General features: G+C 48.2%; 1 protein-coding gene across 1 annotated transcript in view; it reads left to right on the top strand.

The window, feature by feature from the left end:
* ZNF341 (zinc finger protein 341) overlaps positions 1-8,245 on the top strand; it is a 46,359-nt gene extending 38,114 nt beyond the window's left edge. Inside the window, 5 exon segments of the mRNA XM_023754381.1 lie at positions 1,374-1,508; positions 4,909-5,020; positions 5,276-5,346; positions 7,011-7,249; positions 7,251-8,245. Of these exon segments, the coding sequence (XP_023610149.1) occupies positions 1,374-1,508; positions 4,909-5,020; positions 5,276-5,346; positions 7,011-7,249; positions 7,251-7,541 (848 nt within the window). The 3' untranslated portion in view covers positions 7,542-8,245.
* The last annotated feature ends 1,293 nt before the right edge of the window (positions 8,246-9,538 follow it).

Below are 9,538 nucleotides of genomic sequence, written 5' to 3' on the forward strand. Positions count from 1 at the left end.
GTATCAGGTCTACATATGCAGTTGGTTGATATGACCAAAGTTTCTTTTAATATAGAGGTTTCCCACACCATTGTTCCTTTTATTTCCTTTTCAATTTATTTGTTGAAGAAACTAGGCAATTGGTCCTGTGGAGTTTCCCGAAGTCTGGATTTTGCTGATTGTATCCCCTTGGTGTGTTTAACTTGTTTCTTTGTTCTACTCATTTTCTTACAACCTGACATGGCAGATTTTCCAGGACAGCCCTGGTTTCATTTCAGCCTCATTGTAGATGTTTCTAATTATATAGTCTAATTTTGAGCTTTGGAATTTGTCGTTCAAGTAATAGATATGAATCAAGTAAGAACCATGTGCCAGATACTATTCTGAACATTTTATCTGAATTGACTCATTTAACCCTCGGAGGTAGGCACAGAAAGGTCACCCAACTAGGAAATGGTAGGGCCAATAAGTAGTGGGCAGTTGGGTCTGTGCCCCTTGATCACTTCTCTATATCAAATGAATGAAAAAAAATGAATGAATGCCTATCCTATATCTGGGAGGAAGGATTTGGGCTTCTGTGTTTTCTGGCTTTTTATTATCTTTTCATTAATTTCATTAGTTATTTGTTCATTTTATTCATTTATTCTTTTACTTGTCAGTCAGTTGACTCAGGCCCTGTGCTGGGGAATGTAAGCCCCTTTCTGTCCTCTTGGAGATCCATATAAGCAAAGGGCTGTCATTCAGTGGGTTAAATGCTGACTTTAAAAATGTGCCCTAACCGGTTTGGCTCAGTGGATAGAGCGTCGGCCTGTGGACTGAAAGGTCCCAGGTTCGATTCTGGTCAAGGGCATGTACCTTGGTTGCGGGCACATCCCCAGTAGGGGGTGTGCAGGAGGCAGCTGATTGATGTTTCTCTCTCATCGATGTTTCTAACCCTCTATCCCTCTCCCTTCCTCTCTGTAAAAAAATCAATAAAATAGATTTTAAAATAATAATAATAATAATAATAATAATAATAATGTAGATGTATATTCAAGGGCGGAATTTGCTTTGCCTGGTGTGGCAAGGTGGAGTCAGAGAGGGCTTCAAGAAGCAGTGACACCTGAGTTGGGCCTTGAAGGATGAATAGGCGTTTGTCAGGGTAAGAGAGAAAGGCCCTCTGGGTAGAAAATAAACAGCCTGAGCAGAAGCTCAGAGCAGGCATGTTTTGACTGGACTTATGGGTAAGTAGTGGGAACCATGATGTTCTAAGGGCTATGCCTGACATTGTGGGCTCTGACCCCAGGTAAGCAGAAAAGGAGTTGTTTCCATAAAGAAAGGTTGGAAATGTGGGGGAGCTGAGAAGGTGGCAAGGGCTAGTGAGTCAGACTTGAAACTGATTTATTTCTTCTGTCAGGTGTTTCCTTGTGAACGCTACCTGCGGCGTCACCTGCCCACACATGGCAGCGGGGGCAGGTTCAAGTGCCAGGTGTGTAAGAAGTTCTTCCGGCGGGAGCACTACCTCAAACTGCATGCTCACATCCACTCAGGTGCGTCCCCAGCTCCCCTCCAGCTCCTGCCTACTTCATCGCCCCCACCCCCAACCCCCTCTTTGTTCCCCTTCCCATCCCTATCTGGCTTTCCTCCTCATCTCCCTTTAGCTCTCTTCTGTATCTGCCTTCTGCCCCCCTTCCCTCCTGTCTCCTTCTTGGCCCCCTCCCCACCTGCCCACCAACACTAGAGCAGAGATCAGCCACTCAGGTGGAAGCTGGGGGTGTTCTTTTGGCTCTGCCCCTTGAGAGTCAATCCCCACAGACCATTGTGAGCCCTGGGGGGTGGGGATGCTTTTCTCACCATAAAATTATCACTGGAACCTGGACAAAAGCCCTTTTCCTTGGTTCCCCGTGGAAACACATTGGCTTTTTTTTTTAATCATTAAAATTTTTATTAGTTGTAAAATTCTGGGATTTTTTTATTGAAAAGGATCAAAAGATTGAGAAAACCTTAGGAAAAAGTCCTTGACAATACAAAAGCATATAAATGAAAATGAACTCCCCCTCTCACCTCAGATGGACAATCCAAATGTTTCTCAATTCTTTTTTTTTTGCTATGACCTATGGCAAAATATACATTTTTTTATTGCAACTCAGAAAACACATCTATATACATAGAATATATTGAAACAAAAGTTTCACAAAGCATTATTTTCTCTTCTATTCTGTTTAATTTTAGTTGTTAAAATAACCACCAACAGCTTGTGACTCCCAGTTTGCAGTTTGAAAAATACTCCTACCAAAGGCAACACTCTCCCCCAAAGACAACAGCTAAGCTATTAGTGGCATGCCTGCATCATTCTAGCTTTATTTTACATCTATATAAGGCACTTGCTTACTTTTCTACAAATGAGCACATACTATAATTCTATTATGTACCTTTTTTCTTCACTTATCATTATACCTTGAAGATGTTCCTTAATACCACCTTTTTCTCAGCTTCATAGTATTTTTCTGCATTTACCATCTTTTTTTAAAAAATATATTTTATTGATTTTTTACAGAGAGGAAGGGAGAGAGATAGAGAGCCAGAAACATCGATGAGAGAGAAACATTGATCAGCTGCCTCCTGCACGCCCCCCACTGGGGATGTGCCCGCAACCAAGGTACATGCCCTTGACCGGAATCGAACCCGGGACCCTTGAGTCCGCAGGCCGACGCTCTATCCACTGAGCCAAACCGGTTCTGGCGCATTTACCATCTTTTATTTAACCAGTTTCCTATGGATAGACACTTAAATTATTTTTCAGCTGTTGGTTTGCATACACAATGCTGTGTGGGTCCCTTAGCAAGCTTTTGGTAGTATAGCCATAGTGTATATTCCGAAAGAGGAAGTGCGAGGTTAAAATGTATATGCAGCACTAAGTTTCAGTTTGGAATGCTGAAAATGTTCAGGAGGTGGATGATGAAGATTATTGTACAACAGTGTGAATGCCACTGAACTGTAAAAGATAGTTAAAATGGTAAATTTTATGTTAGGTATATTTTACAGTAAAAGAAGAAACAAGATAGGTATATGCATTAGTAGTTTTGATAGGTATTACCAAATTAGTCTCTTTATGATTTTTAAATTTTTATTATTCATCCCTGGCTGGTGTGGCTCAGTTGGTTGAATGTTATCCCATACACTGAAGAGTCACAGGTTCAATTCCTCGTCAGGGCACAAACCCAGGCTGTGGGTTTCATCCCCGGTTGGGGTGCATATGTGAGGCAACCAATCAATGTTTCTCCCTCTTCCTCCCTCCCTCTCCCTTCCTCTCTCTCTAAGATAAATAAAAACATATCCTCGGGTGAGGATTAAAAGTATTATTATTCAAAAGTAATACATGCTTACTTATATGCATGCATATAAGCATAACCAATGGACACAGACAATAGGGGGGTGAGGGCCTGTGCTGGGAGGCGGGAGCGGTTGGGAGAGGTCAGTGGGGGAAAAAGGAGACATGTAATACTTTCAACAATAAGGAATTTTTAAAAAAGTAATACATGCTTGTTGTAAATATGGAAGTGCATAAAATCAAATGTTAAATTCCTCCTTCAAATCCTAATTGCTACAGATTGTACCCTCCCCCACTGTTCTTCCTGCTTATTCTGTGTACATACAAACACATATAGCTTGGGCTTTTTTTGAGTGTGAGGATTGTATTTTTTTCTTACAAAAATGGGACTATATTAAGCTATTCAACAGCTTTCTTTTCCCCCTTAGCAATATATCTAGGAGATCTTTCCAGATCAAGAAACATAGGTGTAACTTAATCTTTTTAATAACTGCAGAGCATTCCATTGTAAGGACCAGAATTTCCTTACTCACTGGGTGGGGGGTGGGGGGATGGCATTTTTCAAAAGTAATTTACTCATTCCAGAGGGAGAATAGAGAGGAAATAATGGCAGGAAATTAAAACAGCCCAGTAGCGTCCTTTCCTAAGGGCATGTTGTGAGCTGTCAGGTGAGAGCTCTTCCCAACCCCCCTCCCCCCAGTGTTTCTGCGGCAGGGCAATCGGGCTACACTGAGGTGGACTCTGGATCATACTGCTGGGCTAGAATCTTAGCTCCCTCAGCCACTAGGTATAGACCATGAACTTCAGTTTTCTCATCTATAAAAAGGGATAATGATAGTACTTATCTCATGGTTTGGTGTTGCAAGGATCCAATTGGATAAGATGTAATTCCCCCCTCCCCCACGGTGTACCTCATTTCAGTAAATGCCAGGATCACACACCCTGTCACTTGACTCACCTTTGTCTCATTCTAGACTCTCCCCTTCTTACACCCCACAACCAATCCCTTGGCAAGGGCTGCCAATTCTGCATTCCAGCATAGCCTGTACGTGACCTCTTCCCATTTCTTGTACCAGCCTCCTTCCTTTCTCCTCCCTCAGCCCTAGTCTCTTCTCTACATGCAACCAGAGGGGCCTGAGAAACCCTGGTCAGACCCTGTCCCTCCTCTGCTCAGCCCCTGTGGCCTCTCATCAGGTTAAGAGCAAAAGCCAAAGTCCTTGCTTGGCCTTCTAGGCCCTCCCTGTTGGGCCAGGAAGCCTCATTGACCTCATCTTCTGCCTCATTCTCCATCCCCTACTCAGTTCCAGCCACACTGGCATCCTTGTTGTTCCTCAAACATCCCCCTCCTTTCCTTCTGTCTGGGACCCTTACTCCCAGATTTCCACATGGCTCGCTCCCTTACTACCTCAGGTCTCACCTCAACTGTGGCCCATCAGAGAGGCCTTTCCTAGCCATCCTGTCTAAAATGGCTCCCTCTTCTTGGCAAAACCAAGTCACAAGGAATGGGAGTGGCTATTTTCTCCCAGGCCACCTTCCTAGAGGAGCTGCTGCCCTCTAGTGGCTCTTGTTCAGACTCTATCTCATGGGATCCTCATCCCCTGTGTCTGTGTCTCCTGCAGGTGAGAAGCCCTACAAATGCTCAGTGTGTGAGTCCGCATTCAACCGCAAAGACAAACTGAAGAGACACATGTTGATCCATGAGCCATTCAAGAAATACAAATGCCCCTTCTCGTGAGTAGAGTCTGGCATGGAGGGGGCATGGGTTTACCCACTAGTGGGACAGGAAGATGTCAGGTCTGAGGACTGGAGGCCCTCCCTCCTTTTATCCTGTCCTGGGCCCCACCTGCTGGCTTCACTCCCCGCCCTGCTTCTTTGCCCAGCCATTAGGATGGACAAGAGTGTCCTCATGCTCAGGGTTAGCAGAGGGCCCAGCAAGAGGGTTCTGAACTTGGTAAGCACCCCCTGACCAGTGGCTTTGGGTTCTAGGACACACACAGGCTGCAGTAAGGAGTTCAACCGGCCAGATAAGCTGAAGGCTCATATCCTCTCCCACTCTGGTAAGTGGTCTTGGACCTGCCCGGAGGGTCTGGTTCAGCTAAGCCCCCTGGGGCAGGCTCCCAGGCACATCCCATGAGACTTGTTATTCCTGTCTGGTACATTCTATCCAACAAACGTTTGCTCATGTGAGCCATGAGCCAGGCTTGTGTTAGGGTCCTTGGGGTGCGCAGAGGCGAGTCAGACACAGTCCCCCAGGCTGAGGGGGAAGCCGAGCTGAGAAGAGATAACTATAAATCGGAGAGGTTCCCAGTGTGACCGAGGTGTGGATCAGATGTAGAGGGAGATCATATTCTGACTGGGCCCAAGATAAGGACAGGAAGTTTCTTTGTCCCCTCGGCAGAGCAGGGGTCTCCACAGCACTCCTTGGTTTTCTGGGGTTTCACAGAGCTTTCCCTAAACTATATTCTTTAGTCTAGAATGGGTTTCTCAACCTTGGCACTATTTATTATTTGGGGCCAGATAATTCGTTGTTGTAGGGGCTATGCTGTGCACTATAGGATGTTTAGTAGCATCCCTGGCCTCTACCCAATAGGTGTCAGTGGCATCTCTCCACGTTTTTGGCAACCAGAAATGTCTCCAGGGGACAAGCCAAACGTCTCCTGGGGGCTAAAATCACCCCTGGTTAAGAACCTCTGGTTTACAGAAAGGATTTAATGGCTGGAAAGTTTGAAAACAGAATAAATCAGGACTTAGAGGCAGATGGCTTGGGTTTGAGCTTTGGCACTGCCACTTGCCTCAGGCAAGTCACTGCCCCTCTGTAAGCCAGGGAGGTTGAGGGGGCTATGGCTCAGGCTGAGTGTGGGCTGGAGTGACTGCATATGTACGTGGAGGCACCAGTGACTTATTCAGTGAGTGACTATTGAGAACCTACCATGTGTGAGCACTGAGGGAATCAGGAAGAACCCCACCCTACCCTCCTGGGGAAGCTTCGATTTAGTAGTGGAGATGGAAAATGAACAGCAGACAAATAAGTATGTGCTGCAAAGTATGCTGAGTGCAAAGATGGAGATAAACAGGGTGATGGGGCAGAGAATGAAGAGAGGAGCTGACATGAAAAGAGCCAGAAATGGCTTCCAGGGTGAGGGAGCAGCAAATGCAAAGCCTTGAGGTAGGGAAGGGACTGGGGGTGTTTGAGACAAGGAAAGGCGAGAGGGACGCCTGGAGCTCAGAGAACAAGGTGTGGGGAGGGAGGGGAAGCTACTGAGAGGTGAAGGAGTGGTCTGACTGTACGGGGCTTTATGGGAAACTTGGGGAATCATTAAAGGGTTTGGAGCAGGGAATATCATGATCCTTTATGTTTTCCGAAGATGTCACTAGCTGCCCTGTAGGAAATGGTCTTAGGGGGCCGCGTGAGGCAAGCATAGCAGAGAGGAGATAGATGATGGACCTTGGAAAATTCGGGGGCTGGACGCATTGTTCCGGGCAGAGGGAAACAGCAAGTGCAAAGGCCCAGAAGCAGGAACTGGCTTGATGCCGTTGAGGAGAGCAAGTGTGGTTGGCACAGTGTCTGGGAGAAGGTGAGAGATGAGACTGGTGGTAGGAGAGCCCAGATCACACAGATGCTTTTAGACAAGCCGAGAGACTGGGTTTTATTCCAAGTTCAGGGGCACTGTTGCAGGGTAAAGGGTCTGGGTGCCTCTCACTGACTTCCCCTCCCCACCAGGCATGAAGCTCCACAAGTGTGCCCTGTGCAGCAAGTCCTTCAGCCGCCGCGCCCATCTCGCTGAGCACCAGCGCGCCCACACAGGCAACTACAAGTTCCGCTGTGCTGGCTGTGCCAAGGGCTTTTCCCGCCACAAATACCTCAAGGATCACCGTTGCCGCCTCGGACCCCAAAAGGATAAGGACCTGCAAGCCCGGCGGCCCCCCCGGAGGAGGGCAGCCCCCCGCAGTGGCAGCAGTGGGTGGACACAAGGTGGTGACCCCCCTGCCTGACCCACTGGGGCTGGAGGAGTTGAAGGACCCAGGGACTGGGCAGGTGCCCGAGGCTGCCCCAGGCAAGCCACCCTTCTCAGAGCCGGATGCCGTGCTGTCCATCGTAGTAGGTGGCACGGTGGGCAGTGAACCTGAGCTGGTAGTGCCTGGGCATGCCGAGGGCCTGGGCCCCAACCTGGCACTGGCAGAGCTACAGGCAGGGGCTGATGGCCCGTGTGCCATGCTTGCTGTGCCTGTCTACATCCAGGCCTCTGAGTGATGGACCCATGGTGTTTGCTCCCATAGCCCAGCCTGATGCTCACCTTTGGGTCCACAGCCTCTGGAGACAGATAAGATCCTTCCCAGTGGAAGCGAGCTGTCAGCAGAGATGGCCCGTGACTGCCCTGCTGTGTCTCCCTATCCTTCTGGAAAGCCCTGTAGCATTCTGGAACCTGGGGCAGGGCTGCTTATGGCTTCCAGGCAGGAGTGATAGCAAGAGAGATGGCTGAATCTGAGTGGCCCAGGGTTTGGCTGGTGCAGGCTTGTAGTTGGGGTGCCTAAACAGAAAAGACAGGGTGGCCCTGCCCACCCGGCTCTGGGCTGCCTTGGGGCTGGCCTGCAGTCAGGTTGCTCTTTGAGCAGCCTGACATGGTCAGAGCCCTTATCTGCTATACCTTTTTACATATGGTTCCTCACAGCATCTTCAGATGACTCTGATGTAGGCACTGAGGAGGCACTTGAGTGCTGTGGTTAGAGTGCAGCTATCAGCCAGATCTGGCTTCAAATTCAAGTGCGGCTACTCACTGCTGTGTGACCTTGGGTAAGTCACTTCACCTCTCTGAGCCCTGTGTTCCTCATCTGTACAATGAGGGTAATGACAACACTACCTCGTAGGGCTGTCATGGGGGTCTGGTATGATGAAATATGCAAAGGGTTCACATAGTGCCCGGCACTTGGAAAGTGCTCAATAAATGTTTCTATCAACATGTGTGTCCACAGGGCTTAGACCCTAGCTTTGGCAGTTTCCTTCTTAGTCTCTATGTGGCAACATTCTCCCCTCCAAAGGGTTTGGGGGCTGAGGGGGCCTTGGTCCCTGATAGGAATGTCTGCCCCATTAGCCTTGGAGAAGTTTTGTGCTCCCAGAATGGCTGTTTCAGAACATAGCCCTTGGAAACACCCAGAAGGAAGAGTTTCTACTCTCTTTTGAAAATGCAGGCTCCTGGGCCTTGCCCCCAAACCCTTTGGAATCAGAAACTCTGACTAGAGCCAGTGGTCCACCTTGAGTAGGTCTCTGGATGGCCATAGATGCCCCTGCATCCAGCATCCCCTTCCCCATCACCAGCTAGTCCAGGGGTAGGTAATACAGGCTCGTTGGGAGGCTGGGAGAGAGATAAGGGGCCTTGGCTGAGTTTCCTAGTTTATTTTCACTACCACCCTGCCAGGCCACATTGCCCCAGTTACAGACGAAACTGAGGCTCAGGATGTGGCAGAACTGTTGGACTCAGTTTGATAACTGAGTTTCCTTGAAGGCTAGCACATCCCTCAGACATTTGTGCTGGGACCCAGAACTGGAGCTCAGAGCAAGCCTGGCTTCCTCACATCCTCAGGAAGGGTAGGAAGCAATGGGAGGGACAAATGAGTCCGCTGAGGGGGTGAGAGCTTTAAGTGTACCCAGCCCTCATAAAAGCCAGGAGAGGGGCTGGTGGAGATGGGAAGTCTCTTTGAAGGACATGACATTTGAGCTGGGCCTTGATACAGAGTAGGTTTGTGTGTGTGTGTGTGTGTGTGTGTGTGTGTGTGTGTGTTGTTGTTTTCTTGTTTCTTTTGTTAATCCTTGCGTGAGGATATTTTTTCCATTGATTTTTAGAGAGAGTGGACGGTAGGGCGGGGCAGAGAGAGAGAGAGAGTAACATCAATTGGTTGCCTCCTACTCGCACCTGACCGGGGTGGGGATCGAACCTGCAACCCAGATACATGTCCTTGACTCAAACCCAAGACCTTTTGGTGCATGGGCTGATGCTCTAACCATAGAGCAACACCAGCCAAGACGATCAGACTGTTGGATAATTAGGGGAAAGCAAAGTATGAGTAAAGACTTCCAGGTATGACAGTGCAAGGCCTGTTGTATTCTGGTGCCAGTGAATGGTCCAGGGTGACCAGAGATTTAGAGGCAGTGGGTAGAGCATGATAATCTCTATGTTCAAGCCTCTACATGAACATATTATGGACACTCTGCTCAGCCTTTTATTTCGTATCACTCAGCCCAATTAGGTGAAA

Source organism: Myotis lucifugus, unplaced genomic scaffold (assembly GCF_000147115.1).
Source record: "Myotis lucifugus unplaced genomic scaffold, Myoluc2.0 scaffold_60, whole genome shotgun sequence".
NCBI lineage: Eukaryota > Metazoa > Chordata > Mammalia > Chiroptera > Vespertilionidae > Myotis > Myotis lucifugus.